The sequence below is a fragment of the Thalassophryne amazonica genome, chromosome 11 (genome assembly GCF_902500255.1).
Source record: "Thalassophryne amazonica chromosome 11, fThaAma1.1, whole genome shotgun sequence".
Taxonomy (NCBI): domain Eukaryota; kingdom Metazoa; phylum Chordata; class Actinopteri; order Batrachoidiformes; family Batrachoididae; genus Thalassophryne; species Thalassophryne amazonica.
The window spans coordinates 89,330,002-89,356,391 of record NC_047113.1 but is presented as its reverse complement, the minus strand read 5'-3'; the positions used below and the strand labels follow the sequence as shown (position 1 = coordinate 89,356,391).

At 38.3% G+C, this 26,390-nt stretch overlaps 1 protein-coding gene and 1 long non-coding RNA gene across 2 annotated transcripts in view; one reads left to right on the top strand and one right to left on the bottom strand.

Moving 5' to 3' along the window:
- The window catches only part of il1rapl2 (interleukin 1 receptor accessory protein-like 2), a 1,327,545-nt gene that overhangs the window by 144,061 nt on the left and 1,157,094 nt on the right, over nucleotides 1-26,390 (bottom strand). The window contains exon 6 of the mRNA XM_034182329.1: nucleotides 3,461-3,535. Within this exon, the coding sequence (XP_034038220.1) occupies nucleotides 3,461-3,535 (75 nt within the window). The remainder of the gene's footprint in view (nucleotides 1-3,460; nucleotides 3,536-26,390) is intronic.
- Nucleotides 12,406-25,470, top strand: LOC117520995. Its single transcript, XR_004563841.1, has 3 exons — nucleotides 12,406-12,418; nucleotides 13,842-13,850; nucleotides 25,348-25,470. It is a non-coding gene; the product is annotated as an uncharacterized LOC117520995 (long non-coding RNA).

Below are 26,390 nucleotides of genomic sequence, written 5' to 3'. Positions count from 1 at the left end.
AAGAACAAAAAGCAGAGGAGAAATGGGCAGAGTGCCATCAGACAGGCAGCAAGAGGGCACCAGAGAAGCTTTGCATCCATGCACCATCATTCATGCATGTCCTGGGGTCAAAGAACTTCGACCAGCTCCAGAACTGTTGATTTCTGACCTTTCAATTTTCAAACACTCTGCTTGAAAAGCAGGTCAAAAATAAAGTGTAGAACTGTCAAAACAAGGTCGGTCTGATGTTCTGTTCAGTCCAACATAGATTAAACCCTCTGTGGAAGTCTTTCTGTAGGGGTCAATGGGTGTCAGCTCCACCTGACCTGGGTCACACACAGGCAGACGCCAGCTGCCTTTGGCCAGCAAGCATCTTCTCAAATGTGAACTCAATCACTTCAGACAATGTTGTGTATAAGGAATTTAAATGAGAGAAAGACTAAAAGCCCTTGTCAGACATGTAAGATGTAACATTTTGAAACAAATTATCAACATAACTCTTGATGTAGCATCAATTCCTTGTCAAAGAAACAAAAAAGTTGCCTATGTATATGAGATAATTCACTTAGCACTCATTTTAATGTAATTCTTTTTAATGGTCTAATTCATACTTTTGATGGCCAGTAATGATAATGAACCTGCCCTGTCTCAATCAATGCTTTTCAATTTTTATGTGACTGCTGTGAATCTCATGCTGTCCATAAGTCCTATGAAACAATCTGCCACGAGTGAGACATCAGCACATTTCAAAGTATGGACTTATTGTGAGAAGGGATACAAAAACTTGGGCTACAACAACAGAGCGCCCTGGATCAACTACAGTGCGGTGTTTGACCAACAACTAGACTTCAGACAATCACTTTGTGTTTAACTTTAATTCAGCATTAAATTAGTTTATTCTATGTCATTACTTTGGTCAGAATCAAACAATTTTCTTTTTTTTTTGAGTAATCAGTATTTGTGCAGGTGGGTTGCCTTGAATTTTTGTTTTCTCGTTACATTTTTATTTTTACAGTGTAACGATGCCCATCCACAATCACATCATGAATTAAATATTGCACAATTCATTTCGCAATAGCTTTATGTTAGTAATAAATACATTTTCAGAAATTTGTCGGTTTCATTTAAAATTTTTATTTAAAATTGGAGGAAATGTGAAAAACTTTCTTAGTCAGATAATGTTGTTGGCTTGTTATCCTGAACTAGAAAAGGATCATGTCAAGTAGAGCCTAATTGATATGTCTGATAATATTGGCCAATATGAGCCTTTCACAAACATATCAGTGTCACTGTTATTTTTAATGATATGAAAATTGTCATTTTTTACAAACAATGCAGAATCACACTTCCTGTTGGAAATGGTCATTACATCACTTAGCCACCCAACAAGGCTCCGACAAGTATGCCTGTACCCTCATCACCCCTTGGTCACATTAGCAACACTAGACAGAGGCAAAGCAATTAACTGGCATTCATTTTCAATTACAGTGGGGTTTTCTAGTGACAACAGAGAAGTGGTCACTATGCCCTCTAGATAGTGCAAAAATGGAAGAGAAGTCAATTTTATGCAAATGATGAGTAATGCGACATGGTTACAGCCAATTCTAGCGAAGGCAGCGTGATATATGCTTGCTACATTAATAGTTATTTACAATGATGCTCGTGTTTAAACTGTAAAACAACAATCCTCAGTTACACTTCCTTTTCATAAGGGTTTGTTAATGAAATGTTAGGAAACATTGACATTTTATATGTATATACTGACAGATATATCACTGACTACATTTACATGCCGTTAATATTCGGGTTAAGGTCAATATTCTGGTTTCTGAATCATTAGGAATAACCCATTTACATGCTTAAGCAGACAGAGTTACTCCTGTATACATGGTCATTGGTATTATTTGGAATATCCCCATCTAAACAGCGACGCACATCTTCCACCGGTGCTTGATTTGGTATGGCGTTTGTGCAAATCCTGCTTCACGTAACTTTTTGGCCACCTTCTTGTAAATGTCGCTATCTCAGTACTTTCTACCGTCAATAAAAGACATTATATTCATGTCTTTCACGATACTAATGAAGTACAGTGGTCCCTCATTTATTGAGGGAGTTACGTTCTAAAAATAACCCGCAATACGCGAAATCCACAAAGTAGTCAGCGTTAGTTTTTACAATTATTATAGATGTTTTAAGGCTGTAAAACCCCTCACTACACACTTTATACACTTTTCTCAAACAGGCATTAACATTTTCTCACTTTTCTCTCCTGTGTAAACACACTCTTTTTTCTTCTGGGCGAGAAGATTATAAACAGACACACGCAGAACACAATGCGCGTGCTCTCCCTTCGCTCACTGCCTCCGGGGGTACGGATGCGGGACCCGCAAAGATTCCAAGTCATGGCCACAGAGCTCTGCGGCTGCGGTATACCGAGACCCTGCGGCGCTGTGGATTTTTCCGCAAGAAATCTATCCTTGCGGACTGCTGGAGCGCCTCCGCATCAAAACAGCGAGCGTAGTCTCTGGACCTGTTGCCAGAGTTGGTGCAGCTCCGCACAGCAGGGAACGGGGGCCTTGTGGGTGGCCCGCTGCAGCGTTTACCGAGCCCGCAGACTCAGTAAGCGCATCGGAGACAGAGCAGTCGTGGTGATGCCGACCAGTGCCACGACCAGCCCACCTGATAAGGATGCAGAACACAATGCGCTGTTTACATCTGCTTCTGTGGTGTCCGGTGGGTTGCGCACGCCGCATACAAGTAGTTGCCGTACTCAAAAGACCAAGATTACTTGCAGATAGGACCTGCGCAGAACACAAAATAATGTTCCTTTCTATGGGGATATCCCGATACGCGTTTATATGACCTAATATTCGGGTTAGAAAAGGAGTAACCCAGGGGTCTTATTCGGGTTTTTAAAAACCGGAATATGAGCATATTCGGGTTTTTGCGGGTGTTTACATGGCCGTGCGCAACCAGGTTATTGCTAATATTCCGGTTATGAAAGGGTAATGAAAGGGTTATTGGCTGCATGTAAACGTAGTCACTGTTGTACATTTTTTCTCCATAACATCAGTATCGTATCAGCCCTCAAAAAATCTATATTGGTTGGGGTCTCATGTGAAGCACACACCATAACATCAACCAGTATATTTTTGCTTTTAATTTAACATGAAATAATGTGATTTTGACAAAGAAGGTTGGTGACGCCTTTTCCATGGTTTAGCTATTAACTGCAGATAAAAGTCTGTGGTAACATTGGTAACCAGAGATTGTTTGGACCAGCATGAATTGGATCTGAAATACACCCAAAATACACTCTTGAAAAAGGCCAGTATGTCCAAAAAAAAAAAAAAAAAAAAAGTCAACAATCACACTTCTGCTGAGATGGGTGACAGAAATGAACACTTCTTAAGAAATCAGGAACTGGCCATTTTAAACTGAGCACTTCATCTAAAAGTACACATGAGGTGTGGATCCTTACCGGGTGTGATTTCTATGACTGTGTCTTGTCTCTCTGGTGGGAAAAGGACCTTGGGAGGTTGAGTTGTCTGGAGAGCTGGGAGGGAAGAGACACAAAGGTTAAAAATGATTAAGCATTAAACTGGCTATCTGACATGATTTACAGCACATCTGACAACAGTCAGTGACCAGCTGTAACTACAGGCAGCAATTATCAATGAAATGAGCAAAGAGTACTTTGATGGAGAAATATAAAGGATAATGTATGTGATTATGAGTATAATTTGGCAAACGTATGTTGATGTTGCTGGCTTATTTTTATTCTGGGATATGCATGCCCACTGTTCACAAGGCATGACTACTGATAAACGCACATTTTCAAAATAAGACTTATTGTTCTTTGTGTTTAATGAGCAGTACAAGCAGCAGCAAAATGACCAACTTACTTTTTGTACTCAGTAATACACAGTAAGTGCAAATGGTCCCGTTCTGAATATTATTAAATCAAGTTGAGCATGACTAATACAGTTCATTTACACTGTAATACTGGAGAGTCAATTTAACTCTGTGTGAATTACAAAAATCCTCAATCTCAAATCTCAAATCTTAATCTACAGACTGTTCCAATTTTATGAAATATTGTCATATATCCAGCCATATTTTATCCCACATAAACAAATGAAGCATGCCAGTTGTCATTTGGTGGGGACATGCAGGGAATCTTGAGCATGCCTGAAATGTTTCCTGCCCACATAGCGCATCAGTCACTAGCAGTCAGCTTTAGTGACACCATGCGTGCTGAACACCCGTCGGATTCTCATTTACTATAACATGATGACTTGCACAAATGTGATGGAGGACAGCAGGAGTCACTGTGTACATCGTAGCCAAAAGGCCTCACTCCCCCAATAGCCAAAGGATATACTCTGGCCACTCAGGCCAGGGCCCAGGTTTTAGCCAACTAGACAAGGGAGGTGATGGTCTAGTGGTTAAAGCATTGGGCTTGAGACCAGAGGATCCTTGGTTCAATTCCCAGCCTGACTGGAAAATCACTAAGGGCCCTTGGGCAATGTCCTTAATCCCCTAGTTGCTCCCGGTGTGTAGTGAGTACCTTGTATGGCAGCACCCTCACACTGGGGTGAATGTGAGTGTCAGTGAGTGTTAATTTAACTCTGGGGATTTTACTGTGTCCATGTTTAATTGATAGCAGACGGTAATGTAACATAGACAGCAGTATGGAAACACACAGGTGCACAGTGGTGGAAAGCGCGGTAGAATGCACAACTCTGTGCACACAATTGTTTATGTGTGTTTTAGCAGCTGGACACACATAGCAGGACACACACATGCAGCACATGCAGAATTATATGCACTCTTCCACACAGACCCTGAGATGTGTGTGTTTATTTGAGTGACACAGTGTAACACATAAATGACATTATCATGAGCTGCACCAAAAGGTACTCTGGTCCACCTGTTACGCATGGAGACATTTACAGTTGTGGTCGGAAGTTGATGTATACTCATCATGGGCACGAATGTCAAAGTCATTTTGGACTGTTGATGATGATGATGGTGATGATAATGTCTTTGAACTGTTCATTTGCCAGGGTGGAAGGATTATAAAGGATATGCCATTAATGACTTAAAAAAAAAGAATTGGGTGCGCAAGTTTGAATTTATTTTGGGTTTTCTCTCGTCCACACAGGGTCAAAATTATACATACAGGCTCAAATATATACATACATTCACTTAAACCCTTTAATAAGTGGTGCTTGTATTCACAACCTTATTCTTTCGGACAATATACAAAGTTCATGACCATTTGTGAGGACAGAAGTGTACACTGACTGGTAACTTCAGAGTCTTTCCTTCTAACTCAGCTCCTTGTTCACCACAGCAGTCCAGCAAAGCTTCTGTAAAATATCACATGCCACCCCAGTCCTACCCTGACATGTGAACAAGACCCCAATGTACTTAAAATCCTCCATTTGAGGCAATAACTCTCCCCTTACCCAGAGGGGACAGTCCACCCTCTTCCCACAGAGGACAATGGTCTCAGATTTGGAGGTGCTGATTCTCATTCCATTCGCTTCACACTCGGCCTCAAACCTGTCCAGTGTGCATCACAGGTCACTGCCTGATGAAGCCAACAGAACCGCATCATCCACAAAAACAAAGATGTGACTCTGCTGTCACCAAACTGAACACCATCCGGTTTCTGACTGCATCTTGAACATCATGAACAGTATTGGTGACTAGGGACAGCCCACCGGGAACAGGTCTGATGTAATGCAGAGAATGTGGACACAGCTCCGACTTTGGTCATATACACAGGAAATTTTGCTGAGTAAAATTTAATCTGCCGGGATAACATTTGATCAGAGTCTAAATAGAGTAAAATATACTCTACCACAGGGCTAAATCAACTCAACATAGTATAAAATCAACTCTTATTGGAGTAAAACCACTTGCATTGACTAGACAGTGTCGCAGACCAAACGGTCCACCCTGAAACTCGGTCCGCCCTGCCTTCATTGCACATGCGTCATCAACACTTCACTGATTATCACCTTGTTTCTGCTTCAAACTGCACTTCAGTCATCATCTATCTCAGCGAAAGATATATGAAGCTTTTGTACAACAATCATTTCCGCATAATTTCAGAAAAGGTGGAGGAAGCAAAAAGAGTGCCACGGCTACACGAGCTGCTAGCTGTTGTGTTCACTGATCGTCCGTCATTTCAAAGCGGCATGGAATATCAGGTAGCACTCACGGCCAAAAATCTGCAGTGAGTGGCTAACGTTAGTCATTTAGCATCTTCTCATTAAACTAAATAAATACATTTTTTTTAAACCTTTAATTAACCGGGTTTGTCCCATTGAGATCGAGATCTCCTTTGCAAGGGAGACCTGGACAATTCTAAAGTTTCCAATTCACCTAACCTGCATGTCTTTAAATGTGGGAGTAAACTGGACCACCAGGAATTAACCCACAAAAACACAGGGAAAACATGCAAACTCCACACAGAAGGGCCACAGGTGGGAATCGATCCTATGACCTTCTTGCTGTGCGGCAACAGTGCTAACCACTAAGTCACCCGTGCTGCTGAATGAGTAAAGTTACAGAAGAATTAAATGTACCTAAAACCCTTTGTTCAGTGCTCTGTAAGACATTTCTTTCATGAGCGTCTGACTAGTCCGATGGACAGCTGCTCTTAAGAACCAAAAAAATGATGAGTTACTAGCTCCAAAGAGTTCATCTGGGATAAAAAGTATTCATTTATTTATTTTAATTAATAAACAAAGGAAAGTTTTATAGAAAGAGGAAAAACCTTACAAATACCATAATAAAACAGAAAATTGCCTGCAAATCTCATTACCAGTGCACTTTTATTGACAAACATTCACAAGATCCATATAGCCTATATTTTATGTGTCAGTTTAATTTTGTATCTCTGTTTTAGTGGATAAACATCTCTTAAGTGCATAAAAGCACAAAACTGTACAGCAGAAATGCATCACTAAAGAAACACTACAAAATGCAGAGTAATACTGTATATAGAAGTGTTTTCACTTTGCTGTTTTCATGTGCAAAACAGCCACACGAGGTCGAGATAGCTGAAAAGCTCAGACTGCAATGCTGCACAATAAACAATATTGTCCTGATTGAGCCCTGATCCATTGTTCTACCAACTAATTATTTCTCTGCAAAGTTACAGAAGTCACAAAGAAACTGGATGTTGTTGTCTGTCACCTACCTGTGACCTCAGCCCAGAGATAGGTCATTGTGGCTGCATGCTGTTTTCTACTGAACAGATCAAAAAATTGTCTGATTGGTCATCTTTCTACACTGATGACCACAAACACTGTTTGCTTTCAGCTAAAGCACTTCTGAATGTCAGCTCTCTGGACACAATCAGCTGCTCCCACCTCATCTCCTCAGTATCTCCAAAGGTCTAAAAATCAGCACACTGATGCTCACTGTCCTTACGTCTGTGTCTCAGGGTACACGCAATACATACACATTATTATTATGATTATTATGATTATTATTAGCTCTTAATTAAAAATCAGAGTGTAGACAGGAAGTTGTAAACTTTAAATATACAGTATATTTTTTTTACCAACCAAATCTCTTACTTTGTGATACATACTGTCGCTAAATGTGTTATGTTTTCATGATAGCATTATAAAATTTGGGTTGGTGGGGTGGGGGTGGGGGGTGTAACAGTTATAGTTAGGGTTAAAAATATTCAACTAAACCTGAAGGGGTTGGTTTTTACAATTCATGTCTGTGGATGGAAGTGTGTGGTTCACCAATAAATGAAAATGTACAAGTTTGTTTGTAAAGCTGAGTACATATTGTAGAGCAGGGTAATATTGAAGTCAATAAAACAAGTCACAGCTTCTTCTCATTGTGAAAATCAAATAACCTTTTAAGTTTGCTTATTCAGTTATCATTAACATAACAGACATTAACACACTGCCAGATCAATGTGAATTTTTTTTTTTGGAAATGTGATTTGAATATCATCCCACTGATTGATTGTCCATGTTATATATATAGCAAGTGACAAGATTTCATCTGTGTGTCTGTCTGACAATACACATTTAATGCTTATCCACATCGGTTGCTATAGTAATGCAGTCATGCACAAGGAACAAGCTAACTGAAGGTTACCAGTTTGCCCTAACTCAAGTCCAAAACACCATCACAGAAGGAACAGTGTCCAACAAAAGACATTAATAATCTGGAAAGACAGAGACACAACTCTGAAACACTGCCTGATGTACACACATGCACAACTGCTGCATGTGAGGCATGTGTCCAATGAGTGCAGGATTGCATTGCACATAATTTGTCCTTGATGTATCACTGATTTCACACTTGGTGTTCTGTAACTGTTTTAGACATAACATTACAGGTCCATTTTTGGGTGTGCTTGCTGACACCCAGCTGTGAGGCTGTGAGTGGGGGAGGGGGGAGCTCACACTAGAGGTAGGCAGATTGATCCTAATATTGACAATATCGATACCAATGCAGGTATTGATATTGAATGATCCTCGTGTAAAAAGATCGATATGCAAGCTTTTTTCTCTCCCGCACACACTGACTGCTGCGCATGCAGATTCATCAAAGTCTACTCTGTCTGTAAGAGCAGCGCTGCGCTGTGTCACATAAGACGGAGCAGCGCATCCTTGTATTGTGGTTTGTCAGCCCTCTACCTCAGGAGATTTTGTTTTAAGTTGTGTTGAGTGATATTTTTTTAAACAAAAATGTTGACTGTTATAATAAAGTATTTTGTTGTCACGTACAATGTTTGGCGAAATTCTATCCTAGGTCTTTTGGATCCTTTGGCTCTATAAAGCTTAAATATGAAAAAGTATTGGTATCGGTATCGATATCAGCGATACTGGGCCTGTATTTACTTGGTATCGGATCAATACCACAATTCCCGGTATTGCCCACATCTAGCTCACACAGCTCTCTCTGCATAAAGTGCATGGGGGGGGGGTTCATGGCATGAAAAATAACAGACAAAACACTTGGGCCTGTGTTCACAAAGCATCCCAAGGCTCTTAATGATGTCATTCTAAGAAAAATCATAGAATTCCTCGGATTCTTAGACATTTCTTATACCCCGTCACACTAGATGCCGAATGAGCCTGAATACTGTCCGAATGAAAATTCGACTCATATTTGGAAAGTGTTGATGCGCAGTCACAAACATTGAAGAGAATTCTGAATGCAGTCTAAACAGTCAGGCACAGTCGTGCAGCCGCCCCAAATGTTTTGCACATGTTCAAAACAATCGTAGTGCAGTCGAAGTGGAGAAACAAACAGGAGCCCAACTGCAGTCTAAATGGAATCTAACTTATGAATTTATTTCAGTTAATTTAATTTATTTAATTTATATAGCGCCAAATCACAAGAAAGTTGTCTCAAGGCGTTTCACACAAGTAAGGTCTAACTTTACCAACCCGCAGTGCAAGCACACAGGCGACAATGGTAAGGAAAAACTCCCATGATGATTTGAGGAAGAAACCTCAAGCAGACCAGACTCAAAGGGGTGACTGTCTGCTTGGTCCATGCTACCAACATGATTGACAAAACAATTTACAAAATGAATATACAGGAAATTTTGCCAGTGCACAGGACAGGAGGGTTGCAGAAGTAGACACCACTCCCATCTCTGGATGGAGCTGCACCTCAAACAGAGAGGAAAAAAAAGAATCAGGCATCAGAAAGACAACAAATACAGTATAATCATGTCAGCATTAAGCAACAAGAAAAACAGAAGAAATACTAAAGTGATCGCTGGCCACTAGCCACTAACTTCACTAAAAGACCCAGAATTTAGATAAACTTGAGGCCGCGGCCCGCTCCGTTCCCTAATGAAATTAATTTAAAAGGGTAGAAAGCATAGTAACATACTATGCCAGTATGCTAGCCATATGAAAGGGAAACTAAGTGCGTGTCTTAAATCTGGACTTGAAAGTCTCTACAGAATCCGACTGTTTTATTGGTGCAGGGAGATCATTCCACAGAACAGGGGCACTACAAGAGAAATCTCTATGACCCACAGAGTTTTTATTCACCCTAGGGACACAAAGTATTCCTACACCCTGAGAACGCAGAGCTCAGGCCGGTACGTAGGGTTTAATTAGGTCAGCTAAGTAGGGAGGTGCCAGTCCGTGAACAATTTTATAGGCTAGCAGCAGAATCTTAAAATCTGATCTCACTGGGACAGAAAGCCAGTGAAGAGATACCAAAATGCATGTAATGTGGTCAAACTGCTTCCTGTCAAAAGTCTGGCAGCAACATTTTGAATCAGTTGGAGACCCCAAATGCTGGACTGCGGTAAACCAGAAAATAGAACATTGCAGTAGTCCAATCTAGAATCTGACTGTATTCTGCATATTCTCACAGTGTGACAAAGTGACAAAGTGACAAAGTGACAAAGTTTTTGTTATTCGGCACACAAAATATTCAAATAGAAAAAAATGAATAATTCCACAAACACAGACAAAACTAGTGAGTCCGAAAGGGTGTGGGCTGAAGCAAAGCTTATTAGCGCCCACCCCTGCTAGTACAAGTCCAACAATTCTAATCAGTCATATTTACATAAATACAAATTCACTACTACATGTCGACACACAGACATACACATCAATATACTATTCACTTATAATTATATTTATATAGTACCAGATCACAAGAAAGTCAAATCAAGGCACTTTACGCCAGTAAGGACTAACCTTACCAACCCCCAGAGCAAGCACTAGGCAACTGTGGTGAGGAAAAACTCCCTATAAGGAAGAAACCTCAAGCAGACCAGGCTCTTGGGGGTGACCCTCTGCTTGGGCTGTGCCATATATACCTATATACATATGTATATACTTTACAAACATAAATATATACATACATATACACAGTCACTTATATACATATACACCTACCCATATCTATATATCTACATACGCATATACATACCCACACATTCAAATATACAATAAGTCCCACTTATAAATTGAACATTCCATATAAATCAAATTATATTTGCTTCTTTATGATACTTAGACATAATGTTCTTTTTGAGTAGTTTCTTAAATCTTACTAAGGTACTACTCATTCTAACCTCTGTTGAACATTTGTTCCATTTCCTCACCCCAACCACAGACACACAAAAACCCTTTACATTTGTTCTTACTGGTGGTTTCATAAAAATTGCACAACCTCTTAAACTATATCTGGATTCCCTCAATCGGAACAGACTCTGGACATGTCTCGGTAAGGCTTGGTTTTTCGCTCGAAATAAAGTTTGAATTGTAATCGACCAAATCTATGAATTTTAATAAATTTAAAGACACAAATAGAGAATGAGTTGGTTCACGATATTGTTTATTGCAGATGATTCGTATGGCTCGTTTTTGCAAAAGGAATATTGGATTGGTATTTGATTTGTAAGTGTTTCCCCATGACTCAACACAATATGTCATATATGGTACCATCAGAGAATGATATAAAGTAAGTAACCCTTCTTGCGGCAGTAGGTCTTTGGCTTTATACAAAATGGCTATAGTTTTTGACAATTTTGATTTCACATAATTTATATGTGGTTTCCAGCTAAGTTTATTATCAATTATAACACCTAAAAATTTATTCTCTGTTACTAACTCAATTTCCTTATTGTTTATAGTTAAATTTTTACATTTGGGTGCCTGTTTATTTCCAAATATAATACGTTTAGTTTTCCCAAGGTTGAGTGACAACTTATTAGTGTCAAACCAAACCTTAAATTTTTCCAGTTCTTTCTCCACTATGTCCAGAAGCTGTTCAAGATTTTCACCACTACAGAACACAGTTGTATCATCCGCAAAAAGGACACATCTCAGTGAACTCGACACCCAACTTATATCATTTATATAGATTATAAACAACAAAGGACCCAGCACTGAGCCCTGCGGCACCCCACATGTGACATCCCTGAGTTCAGAATTTGTATTATTGAATTGAACATACTGAAATCAAAACAGTCAAAACAGTATTTGGAACAGTCTGATTGTGCTGGAGAGACATTAACCATGGTCAGGCACATCAAATCCTGCTGACATGTCCAGAATGTGATACGGATGAGCACATTAACTAGATCACGTTTAGGGTTCACAAAGGAGATATTTTTATGTGCAATGTCCGTGGCACACATTCATCTTGTGAACTACACATGAACATTGCGCAATCAAACCAAAAGCACCGTGTTTCCCTGCGAGTCAATGCGTCCTACAGCCATGGAACACCACACACATCTGAACGGGGTGTTATATTCCAACCCAGTCTCACGGCAAGTCGTGATTCAGCAGCACGAAATATACATTAATCTATTGGTTTGTGATATTGTGACGAAATGCGCCTCATTTTTGTCACGACAGCACAAATTCATTCTAATTCATTCCGTGATGGCTGCATGAAATTAAAAGTGAAGCGGGGGGTTAGGGTTAGGGTTAAAGTGTGGGGGGGAGTAGGATTAGGTTATGGTTAAGGTTAGGGTCGGGCGTAGGAGTAGGGTTAGTAATACTGAGTAAAAAAAAAGCCCTGTCACGAAAATTTGACTCATTTCATCACGGGAGTACAAAAAAAAAAAAAAATGTGAGACTGGGCTGTATATTCACAATAGACATTAGATTACACATTGTTATATCATAGCTGTCCAGCTGCAGGGCAGTGCGCTGCTGCCCCATGGCGAGTCACAGGATTCCAGTGACTCTGCAAAGCATGCACAGTGCTGCTGACCGGGCTGTTACAGCTAGAGAACACATATCGTGACATGTACACAATCTAATCTGTACAAGCCACAATGATAGACTTGTGTCTGCAAGCCTTCAGAACAGAAATAAAAATAAAAACATGCCTTTGGAATGCCTCCAGCTGCATCTCCGGCACAGGGTGAACACCAGCCAGGTTGGACAAATCTGTGTCATCCTGTGATCAGCTAATTATCGACAGCAAATGCAGCTTCCCCCACAAAATATATATCACAATTGTTTCAAGGAACATAAACCTATTTTTTCAAACCAAATAACAGTCAGAAGAGACAAAGATTGAGCTTTTTGTCCACAATGGCAAGAGATTTGTTTGGAGAACTAAAAGAGAGGCTTTCAAACCTAAGAACACTGTACCAGCTGTTAAGCCTGGGGGTGGCAGCATCACACACTGGGGCTGTTTTGCTGCCAGTGGTATTGGTGCATTAAACAAAGTGGATGGAGAATCAACCAGTTTAAAATATCTCGACCAATTTGTGGTCAAATAACCAGCCAGAATTATGCCAGATGCTTGTTGATGGAAATCAGAAGCATGTGGTCGAGGAACAGCTTGCTAAGGGACATTTAACCAAATATTAATGGTGGTGTATTTGTATATTTGAGCTTTGATGTATCATTTTGACTCTGCGTGGATTTGAGAAAATCCAAAATAAATTCAAACTTGTGCACTCAATTTTTATGTTTTAGCGTCATTAATGATGTGTGGTGTACAATCATACCATCCTGGCAAAATAAAAGTTCAAAGAAAACATTACCATGACACTCATGCTCATGATAAGTGTATGTAAACGTCAGACTACAGCTGTTGTCCAGAAGCCTGATTTGTGTCTTTTTTTTCAGCTGCATGAAACTTCGACATACAAAAACTATTTCAATCAGTAAGAAAAAAAAGACTGTCTCTCATGTGGCGACTTTAATAAAACTTTGAATTTTAAATGGTGTGTAGTGATAATGAGAGGTTACTGTGTACATCTTCTTACAGACAACCATCAGACAGATCTTATCTTTTCATAATGCTCGCCATTCCTGAAAATTACAGTTGTTAGTCTGGAAATTGTCTGTTTATATGTCTGCATGCAGATGGAAAAGGTGCTATTAGGGTTATGAAATGGTGTTTTTATGACAAAATAGTTTCAGAAAACAGCGCTGCAGCAAATGAATCATCATGTAGAATTTATTTTATAATATTTGTGTTCTGAATTCCACGAAGGAAGACTTCCAATCTCTGTATGCTTCATTCTATATTTGAAAAGCTGATTGGATGGCTGTGGATGAAAAATTCAGAAATTGTGGATAAGTAAGCAAAGAAGACACTTATCAGCATGTTTCCACTTTGTTATATGTATATTTCTATTTAAATGTATTTCTTGTCCACATTCTGCAGCTTGGACACCTCCATCTTCAAGTCTGCAATTTAAACTTTGTTCTCTGTGCCAAAATCCACCTTTAGGTCCTGACTGCATCTTTATATCCTGACTGCATCTTTGAGAGTCAATCTACACTTAAAGGCACTGTAATTGGCTTTTCTGACACTAGATGTCACACTGAACTTAGTTTTCAGGACCAAAACACAGCTTGCCTCCAAGGCCACTCCTCCCCTAACCCTCTTGCCTCTGCTCTGAGTAGCAGACATAATTTTTCAATTTCAGTTTATTTTCATTTATATAGTGCCAAATCACAACAGAGTTGCCTCAAAGCGCTTCACACAGGTAAGGTCTAACCTTACCAACCCCCAGAGCAACAGTGGTAAGGAAAAACTCCCTCTGAGGAAGAAACCTCAAGCAGACCAGACTCAAAGGGGTGACCCTCTGGTTGGGCCATTCTACAAACATAAATTACAGAACAATTCACAGGATAATTCACGGACGAATGTACAAGAAATACTATTGGCGCACAGGACAGGAGGATCGCCAACACGAATACAACTCCCATCTCTGGATGGAGCTGCACCTTAAACAGAGAGAAAAAAACAGAATCAGGCATCAGAAAGACAAAAAATATGTTATAATTCGCCAGCATTAAACAACAAGAAAAACAGAGAAATACTAAGGTGATTGCCGACCACTAGCCCTAAACTTCACTAAAAGACCCAGAATTTAGGTAAAGTTGAGGCTGCAGCCCGCGCCAATTACTAATAAATGAATTAAAAGAGTAAAAAATGTAAAACAAAACTGTACCAGTATGCTAGCCATATGAAAGGGAAAATAAGTGCGTCTTAAGTCTGGACTTGAAAATCTCCACAGAATCTGACTGTTTTATTGATGCAGGGAGATCATTCCACAGAACAGGGGCACGATAAGAGAAAGCTCTGTGACCTGCAGACTTCTTATTCACCTTAGGGACACAAAGTAGTCCTGCACCCTGAGAACGTAAAGCCCCGGCCGGTACGTAAGGTTTAATTAGGTCAGCTAGGTAGGGAGGTGCCAGTCCATGAATAATTTTATAGGTTAGTAGCAGAACCTTAAAATCTGATCTCACTGGGACAGGAAGCCAGTGAAGGGATGCCAAAATGGGTGTAATGTGGTCGAACTTTCTGCTTCATGTCAAAAGTCTGGCTGCAGCATTTTGAACCAATTGGAGACCTCTAATGCTAGACTGCGGTAAACCAGAAAATAGAACATTGCAGTAGTCCAATCTAGAAGATATAAATGCATGGATCAGGGTCTTAGCATCAGCCATAGACAGGATGGGACGAATCTTCGCTATATTTCGCAGGTGGAAGAAAACAGTCCTAGTAATATTTCTAATATGGAGGCCAAAGGACAATGAAGGATCAAAAATTACCCCAAGGTTCCTCACTTTGTCAGTGTGATGTATGACACTCGAGCCAAGGCTGAGCGTTAACTGGTCAAATTGATGCCGATGTCTCACCAAGAACCATCATTCAGTCTTATCAGAGTATAAAAGTAGGACGTTTCTAGACATCCAACTTCTCACTGCTGCAAGGCAATCTTCTAAGGATTTTATGTGAACGAGATTACTAGTAGTTATTGGCATATATAACTGAGTATCATCTGCATAGCAGTGAAAGGTAATTCTAAAACGCCACAATATGTGCCCAAGGGGTGCTTTATAAAGGGAGAAAAGCGTGGGCCACAGGTCCTTAAACAGTTTTGTTGGTATAGGATCAAATAAACAGGTTGTGCTTTTTGTTGACATTACGAGTTTTGTCAGCATGCCTAGTGAGATACTATCAAATTCTGTAAATCTAGGTAATACCTCAGTAGTGGCGCCCACCTCAATAGCAGGGTGTAGTGGCTGGGTTAAGGCATACCGAGATATGTTTAACCTAATGTCTTTTATTTTCCTCCCAAAGTAATCCTGGAAATCTTGTGCTGTAAAAGGAGAGTGAACTACAGGTGGTTGTCCATGCATACATGTCAACCTATACGGATCGTCCGTAAATTATACAGATTTTTCCGAGTTTCAGAGTCATACGGATGTACAAATAAAGTCTTACGGATATTCAGGGTTTGGTATGCAGCGGTTCTGTAATCAACTGTTCGTGCAGCGCAACTCCACTTTTAAGCATGAACCAGTGAAGCAATGCTTTGATCCAATAGCTCGTTGGTTTTTTGAATATTGTGAGTCACTTTTGCAGCAAAGTCACAAACTGGGACTCTTGTCTCCAGACTTTTTCAGCTAGATAACATCCAAATGCCCAATACAACAATACCCAATAAAGGACATTCAGTTGCATTATGGCTCTGTATAGGGAGACTTTAAAAAAGCTGATCCGGAACTGGGCAGCTGTCTGTGCTGAAGACACTAGAATCCTCCTCCGTTCCGTTGGCACAGCTCCAAACGCTGTGCAGCTCTCCGCCGAGACAGAGTCCTGTCAGAATTAATAACTTCAAAACGAATTGCCGCTTGAAATAAAATGACACCTCTTTAAAACGTTCTATTACAGACAAGAAACTACAATCAACTAAAATGTTTTTTTTTCCTCCTGAAAGGAGATGTGCTGTATTCTTTATTAATTACATCCTGACCTGTAGCACAGCCAGCTTTAAGAGCTCAGCTCAGATGTTTGGAAAGATAATAATGTCTGAAAGGAAATGCTTTTGACAAAAACTTCAGATTTTGTTTATTCCTATTTATGTCCAGAGATCAAGCATCCACCATGTAGAGTTTACTATGTCCAAAGTTTAAGGATCCAGTGACCAATTTCATATTTATTTACTTTAAGGCTCAAAAAAAATGTTCAATTTCAATGTAATTGGCTTATAAAGCACCAAATCACAACAAAAGCCATCTCAAGGCACCTCACATAGAACAGTTCAACATAAAACATTTAAATAAAAAAAAAAATTTAAAATTCAAATACATAATTAAAAACAGAAGTAAAATAATAAAACTGATAAAAAAAAAGAAAAAACTATTCATAAGAAAGAGAATAAAAATAGGCTTTAAGTCTTGACTTAAAAATGTCCACAGACTCTGACTGCCTCACAGTCGCAGGAAGACCGTTCCACAGAGCGGGTGTACGATAAGAAAAAGCTCTTTGACCCGCTGACCAAGGTTGGGTAGGATTACTTTGAAAGAAATCCAAAAGTAATCAGATTACAAGTAATCCAAATGTATGTACATACATACATGTAATCCACATGTATTCTTTCAAAGTAATCCTACCCAACCTTGCCGCTGACATAGAAAACCTGTAAAGCCTACTTTTAGTACACAAAAAATTCACAAGATGTATCGATAAGGGAATCAATAAGGAATCAGATCGATAAGCGGAATCGATAATGGTATCAAAATCGAAAAAATCTTATCGATACCCATCCCTAATAAACACTGGGTATAGTCGAGGATCATCGACATGCCATTCTGCAACATCGGCACTGGCGAGGCGATTTTCGATACACTTGAAGCTCTGAGGTATGCTTTATTTTGTTCATTATATTCAATTTATTTTTCATGATTTTATTAATGTATTTCCACTAGTGACACACAGTTCTTGTTTCTGTAAAAAATAACTAAATTTCACACATTCAGTTCTATAAAATTCAGCTTAACACATGAATACTAGAGCTCTATTGTTTGAAATTTAACTGTGGAGGAAATACTAATGATTGTGACTTTAAAGTCATTGTCGCAGCTCATAATATGTGGACAAAAACCCAGTTATGTGATACGTGATACTATGTGCGGTTGTGTGTACTGTAATAAAATTGATTTTGGTGCGATTTGGAGGTTATAAGGATTTTGTGTTGATTTTATGGATTTTCTGACTTGGTTATACAGGTGGACCCTCAAAGGGGTTGTCATGTATGAGCAGTAACGCCACCTGGAGCCTCTTAACAGGTCTAGCAGCATTGTATGTGGATTGTAGTCCTTCCACGTTCATCCTTCAGAGGCATTTGTCACCTCTGAATGTGGTTTTTCGAGTAATTTCTAGAAAATTCCTATTGTGTGCAATCTTAAAAAAAAAGGAACAAAAACAAAGAAATAAAATGTGTCACAGGTCGTGTTGCTGTTCTGGGTGAATATTATTTTCCCTCCACATTATTTCTTGTAACTCCCTCCGTGTCATATATTATTTTGCCCCCATTGTGTTCATGACTTTTGTTCTTATTGTGAAATTTTCTCTGTGTTTGTTCTGGTTAGTTTGTTAGTTTAACTTCCAACTTTGACTTCCGTGTTCACACATCTGCACCAAGTGGTGAACTTCAGTGGTGTATTTTGAAACCTTCTGGGAATTATTGCAGTTACTTGACTGGCAGCTTGAGGATGGCTCCAAAACAGAACAAATTCCAGTTGGACTATGTGTTAAAAGGTCCAACTTCAGAGCAGTCCTTGTCAAAACCATTATGTATTAAGTAGTGAATATTGCAGCTTCTTCATAAATATGGGAAGAGGCACGAGTTTCGCATGCAGCCCGGGAACAGAAAAGCTCAGACCACAGAGGGAGTGTTGCTTCAATTTCTGCACAGGATGCATTTAGTAGCTACATTTTCCCCACATAAATTCTATGTTAGCTGTTACATTAATGTGTAAAATTGCATTTTGATCACCTTTAAGTTATGATGGAGTAACAAAGAATTGTACAAAAGATTCTTTGCAGTTCCTGCTCAAACTCAAAGAACTTCAAGACCAAATTAGGGACACTTACATTGTAGCTGCCTCAATGCAACACTGCGTCATACTCACGTCAGGTTTGAAGACAGATTTGACCTTTTTCCAGTCACACATTGTGATACAGTGTAGTACATTAAGTCAGACAGTGATACTGACTCAACAGCAAGTGCTTAGATAGAGCGGTCCAACTACAACACGTTTTAGTGCTTATCTCTGACCACATACATCACAGTCAATGTAAATGTGCCATTTTGCTAAAATTAAAGTGTCATCAGATTTAAAGTGATATGAAAGCCAGAAAGTTTAGAAATTCATTGGAGTTAACTTTTCTCTGATTCAAGAAGTCTTTGACAGTATCTGAATTGTTCTAATCTGATAGTTTCAGCTATGTGGGTGCTCCTAGTAGATTAAAAATAAGTCTTTATCTCCACAGATGGAATGAGAACAGATTGTTCCAAATAATCTTTATTCAGTGACAATAAGATTCAAAACAGAATAATCTCCCCCATTAAACCAGCAGATACGAGGAAAGTAGTTACCTCATAAAAATATACTGTCAAAGTCACCTGGTCTGCAAGAGTAACAGTGCATGCTGTAAAATATGGTACTTAGTATTTTAAAGATAATTTCATTTGACCTTTCTGTGGCTGACTAAAAAACTAACACTTTATGTCTTATCTGACCTTTGACACATTATTATGTCACAGGGAACATTTTGTCAGAGGACAGATTCATAAAACTGCCACCCAGAGCTGTGATCTGATTAGTAGGCAAAAAGGCTTAGTTTTTCTAAAGATCTTCATTATTTCAAGAAAGTAGTTTTAATTGTCCAGCCCCATTCAGAAGGGATTAGTTTTATATGGGGAGGTGAAGTAATGTAATTTTACCACAAGACAAGCCAATATTTATGGCTGATTCTTACAGGATGAGAAATGTTAATATAAATCACAGCGATGGGATAGGTAATCACCTCCAAAAAACAAAATAAAACAAAACAAACAAACAAAAAACAGTTTTTTTTTTTTATTTATTTTTTGTTTGCTTTTAATTTCTGTGTTCTCTTCTCTGTGATATAATGTGTTCATCTTGAAAGTAACCATCATCTTATAATGGTTTTGTTTTTGTTTGTGTGGTGTTTTGGCTGGTTGCACAAAGGTGCATTCAATGGATACAAGAGAACTTGCCCCGGGTGTGACTGTGTTTGTCTGTCTATATGTGGCACTACGACAGGCTGGCATCCTGTTCTGGATGTACCCTGCCTCATTCCCTATGACTGCTGGGATAGGCTGCAGCCCCCTTGACCCTTAATTGGAGTAAGCAGTTGAAGATGAGTGAGTGAATGAGTGAGTGACACTACGACAGGCTGGAATCCTGTTCAAGATGTACCCTGCCTCATGCCCTATGACTGCTGGGATAGGCTGCAGCTCCCTTGACCCTTAAGTGGAGTAAGCAGTTGAAGATGAGTGAGTGAATGAGTGAGTGAGGTTCTACTGGGACCAACTTCTCCTGGCAGCCAAGATTTCTTGTTGCCCATTTGATGCATGTGCCAAAGCACAGAAAGTGGCGTAACACTTTACTTGAAGGTACCATCATAATTGTGACATGACACTGTCATAACTGTTACATGACACAGTCATGAATGTGTCACAGTGGAAATTAAATGTGAAAAATCAAAAAAACATCATTATAAGCTGTGTTTATAGAGCTCTGAGGTCAAATATAGATATTTTTGTCAGTAAATTGACTGAAATGTATCACACAATTATTAATAATAAGCTTTTATTTTTCTGTGGAGACTTTAATATAGATTTCCTAAATCCTCATGGTCAGTTATAAATAACAGAATTCATAAACTCTGTCTTTTGTATGGGATTGTACCCAGTGATCACACATCCAACTAGGATAACTACGAATACATTGACACTTATCCACAATATATTAACAAATGCTCCTGTATGGAACATAACAGGTGGACTGCTCATTAGTGACATCAGTGATCATTTGCCAGTTTTCGCAGCTTTCAAATCATCAGTTGATAAAAATGATCAAAAGGAAACCGCAAATCTCAAAAGGAAAATGACTGATGTTACTACTGAGAACCTCAGAAGGGGTTACATCAAGATTGGTGTGATTGGTGTGAACAAGACGGAATAATTGGGAAATGGAAAAATGAAAAATGCAGTGAATTTATAGAAAATATAGATTTATACAAAGTCAATGATTTGTCACATAATATGAAACATATGTCAGTGAATGGAATAGCAAAAAGTACATGTGAAATAATGATTAATAGTGCAAAACAAACATTTAAACTAAAAGTAAAGTCAAAAAAGAAATATACTAACCAGGTAAAGGCAAAATAGTTTAACAGAGAGTGTAAGCAAATAAGACAATATCGAAGAGCTAAAAGGGCACATCTCAAGCACAACACTTTGCAGAGCTCACAATTCCTAAAACATAAATGTAAACAATATAGAGCAACTTTAAATAAAGCTCGAAGTAGTTATTCAAGGCAATTTAACAATGACCTTGTGTCTCTTAAATCCAAAAACCATAGTCTTTTCTGGAGGAAACTTAACCAAGGGGATAAAAATAGGAAACAATGCCCCATCCCATTTGAGGCCTTGTTTGAATACTTTAAAGAGTCATCTGATCAAATTGAATCAGTAAATGATTTTACAGAGACTGACATCGATTGTGATACAGTTGACAATAGCATATTAAATAAAGACTTTACTGAGGATGAAATTAAAAAGGCAATACAAAAATTGAAGACAGGAAAGGCAGCTGGAGTAGATAGAGTAATCAATGAATATATAAAAAGTACAATGGATATATTTGTGCCTATTTATATTACTTCATTTAATCTGATTTTGAAAACGGCATTGTTCCTGAAGATTGGCTTTTGGGCCTAATTGTCCCTATATATAAAAAGAAGGGGGATGAAAACAATTATAATAATTACAGAGGAATTACATTGTTGAGTTGTTTTGGAAAACTATTTACAAATGTGCTTAATAATCGACTGTATAATTTTTGTGAAAATACTTCTGTCTTGAAGAAAAACCAGGCAGGGTTTAGAAAAAGTTACTCTACTGTTGATCATATTTTCTTACTGAAACAAGTCATTGATTTGTTTTGCTTTAAGAGAAAGACGTTGTACTGTGCTTTTATAGATTACAGTTAGGCTTTTGATACAGTATGGCGCGATGCATTATGGTTCAAATTAGTTAAAGAAAAAATTAGTGGAAAATTCACTGAGGTCGTAAAAAGCATGTATAATAATATCAAGTCATGCATTTATGTTAATGGTTGTAAATCTGATTTTTTTTGTGAGCCAAACAGGAGTGAGACAAGGGGAAAATTTGTCTCCGTTACTCTTTGCATTACTTATTAATGATTTAGAATCTTATTTAATCCAGAATGGCTGCCAGACAGTAGACTTCAACAGTCCCACGTTGGACATCTACTTAAAGTTATTGGTCCTGATTTACGCTGGCGATACTATTGTTATGGCTACATCAAAAGCAGGGCTACAAAAAGCCACTGATCACATGTGTGAGTATTGTAACAAGTGGAGGTTAAAAATGAATAGCAACAAAACAAAAATAACAGTATTTGGCAACAGAAAAACTAATAATAAAAATCTCATGTGTAATGGAAATAATTTGGAAATTGTATTTTGTTTTAAATACCTAGGACTGACTTTAAATGATAATGGATCATTTAAGTTAGCCATCAAAGAGTTGCATGATTCTGCCTCAAGGGCAATGTTTGCTTTGCTTACGAAAAGTAGAAACCTCAAATTGCCACTAGACGTCACCCTTGATTTATTTGACAAGTTAGTAATGCCAGTTATGTTATATGCATGTGAAGTTTGGGGTTTAGGAAAATTTGATATTTTAGAAAAAATGCACATTCGATTTCTTAAATACATTCTGAAAATTAGAATATCTACATGCAACAACTTGGTTTATGGTGAGCTCGGCAGATTCCCCATCCACATAGCTGTAAAAAAGAGAATTATTGGGTATTGGGGGAGATTGATAGTAAATAATGACAACAAACTAGTACAACACATGTATCAATACTTGTATCAACAGTTCTGTGAGGGTGTTTTTATATCCCTGTGGCTCCAGGAGGTCAAGAACACCCTGGATGAATGTGGTTTGTCCTATGTGTGGTCCTCACAGTCTTTCAGTAGTGTTCAGTGGCTTAAGTTAACTGTAGAATGGATTTTAAAGGACCAGTATGTACAAAAATGGCAAAGCCAGTTACGGGAAATGACATCGTGTGACGTTTATGTTGACTATAAAAAAGAATTCAAATTAGAAAAGTACCTATTGTGTGAAAACCTTAAACAGGCAGGTCATTTGCAACCTGAGAACTAACACCAGGATCCCCAAGGTCACTGGCAGATACAAAGGCCTGGACAGATCACTGAGGACTTGTAACCTTTGTAATAGCGGTTCTGTGGGAGATGAATTCCATGTCTTGTTTGTTTGTACATATCATGAGGTCAAGAGACTAAGAGAAAAATATATCCCTGTTTTCTATAGAGAGTGTCCGTCTAAACATAAGTTTATGTTACTGTTTCAGTCTGAAAACAGGAAAATTATTTGTAAACTTGGTGCCTATTTGAAGAGGTTCTGAATTTGTATTGAATTTTGATTTCTAGTGTTTTCGTTTTGCCAAAGTATGCATTTGTTTTTGTTTGTGCTCCATACCATGGAATTGGTTATGAGCAATCTATCTATTAAATGAAAATTAAATTATATTTATAGTAAGGATATTGACAAATCATATGAATTATTTATTTCCATTATTTCCAACTTGTATGACAAACATTGCCCGTGTATGCCAAGAACTGGAAAAATGCAAAAAAAAAACTGATAAACCTTGGGTTACGAAGGGACTCCAGAATGCATGTAAAAAGATTTTCTGTTTTACAGGCAGTTTCTAAAATTCAGAACAAAAGAAGATGAAAGAAAATATAAGACATACAAAAACAAATAAACAAACATTATGCAATCGTGTAAGAAGCAGTATTACTGCAATTTATTAGAAAAATAAAACCAACATTAAAGGCACTTGGAAGATTTTAAATGAAATCATTAAAAAGAAAAAAGTTGTTAAAGATTATCCATCTTACTTTCATACAGATTCTGACAAAATCATAAAAGAAAATAAAGTTATTGCTGACCATTTCAACAACTTTTTTGTTAATGTGGGTAAAAACATATCAAATTTAATTGTATCCTCAAAAATCTGTTCTTTGGACAACAGCAAGACAATGAATACAACTCTGGATTCAATGTATATTAAAGAAACAGGTGAAAATGAAATTAATAACATAGTTCATATGATAAAAGGGAAAAAATTAACTGACATTGACAACCTTGATATGTTTTTGATAAAAAATATTGTTGATTGTATTGTTAAACCCTTGACTTATATTTGAAGAGTTCAGATGCAAAACCCAGTAAGTACTTTTTTTAAATGGAGAAAAATGCAGTTGAAAATGGAGATTTAAAGGAAACCATATGTGGAAATGCACAGACTTTCTTCAATAAAATTAAAACAGTTTGTTCAAATTATTTCATATTTTGCACTCTGATGGTCCCCTTGACAACCAAGTACAGTGGGGCCAAAAAGTATTTAGTCAGTCTCTGATTGTGCAAGTTCTCCTACTTAGAAAGATGAGACAGGTCTGTAATTTTCATCATAGGTACCCTTCAAATGTGAGAGACAAAATGAGAAAAAAAAAAAAAATCCAGGAAAGCACATTGTAGGATTTTTAAAGAATTTATTTGTAAATTATGGTGGAAAATAAGTATTTGGTCACCCACAAACAAGCAAGGTTTCTGTCTCTCACAGACCTGTAACTTCTTCTTTAAGAAGCTCTTCTGTCCTCCACCTGTTACCTGTATTAATGGCACCTGTTTGAACTTGTTAAAAGACACCTGTCCACAGCCTCAAACAGTCAAACTCCAAACTCAACCATGACCAAGACCAAAGAGCTGTCGAAGGACACCAGGAAGAAAATTGTAGATGTGCACCAGGCTGGGAAGAGTGAATCTACAATAGTCAAGCAGGTTGGTGTGAATAAATCAACTGTTGGAGCAATTGTAAGAAAATGGAAGACATACAAGATCATTGATAATCTCCCTCGATCTGGGGCTGCACGCAAGATCTCATCCCGTGTGGTCAAAACGGTCATGAGAATGGTCAACAAAAATCCCAGAACTACACGGAGGGACCTGATGAATGACCTGCAGAGAGCTGGGACCAAAGTAACAAAGGCTACACATTACGCAGAGAGGGACTCAAATCCTGCAGTGCCAGGCGTGTCCCCCTGCTTAAGCCAGTACATGTCCAGGCCCGTCTGAAGTTTGCCAAAGAGCATATGGATGATCCAGAAGAGGACTGGGAGAATATCATGTGGTCAAATGAAACCAAAATAGAACATTTTGGTAAAAACTCAACTCGTCATGTTTAAAGGAAGAAGAATGCTGAGTTGCATTCCAAGAACAACATATCTACTGTAAGCATGGGGGTGGAAACATCATGCTTTGAGGCTGGTTTTCTGCAAAGGGCACAGGGCAACTGATCTGTGTTAAGGGAAAAATGAACAGAGCCATGTATCATGAGATTTAAGACAAAACCTCCTTCCATCAGTGAGAGCATTGAAGATGCAAGGTGGCTGGATCTTCCAGCATGACAATGATCCCAAACACACCGCTCGGGCAACAAAGGAGTAGCTCCATAAAAAGCATTTCAAGGTCCTGGAGTGGCCAAGCCAGTTTCCAGACGTCAACCCCATAATTTACAAATAAATTCTTTAAAAATACTACAATGTGATTTTCTGGATTTTTTGTTCTCATTTTGTCTCTCTTAGTTGAAGTGTACCTATGATGAAAATTACAGACCTCTCTCATCTTTCTAAGTAGGAGAACTTGCACAATCAGGGACTAACTAAATAGTTTTTGGCCCCACTGTACATGTTGGCCTCAACTACAAATTTATGGCTTTGGAGATACTGGGTTTTGAATCTGAACTCTTCATTTGTAATTTGTCATTGATGACTGGAAAATTTCCTTTCAAAATAAAAATAGCTAAGGTGATACCACTGTTAAAGCTGGTTACAAACATGTCTTTTCAAACCACAGGCCAATCTCATTGTTACCGCAGTTTTCAAAAACGTCTGGAAAAGATACTTGTAAAGAGGTTGAACAATTTCATAACTAAACATCATATAGTCAGTGAACAGCAGTATGGTTTTAGAAAAAAATCGTACTACTTCACTGGCTTTAATTGATTTTGTTGAACAAGTTACAAATGTAATAGAGAAGAAGAAATACACTGTAGGAGTTTTCTTTGATTTGCAGAAAGCATTTGATACCATAGATCACACTTTACTATTGGACAAATTACAGAAGTACGGTATTAGAGGACTGGCCCTTGATTGGATAGCTAGCTATTTACGCAACAGGTATCAGTGTGTCCATTTTGGGGTGACAAATTCTGAATTTTTGAGGATTACATGTG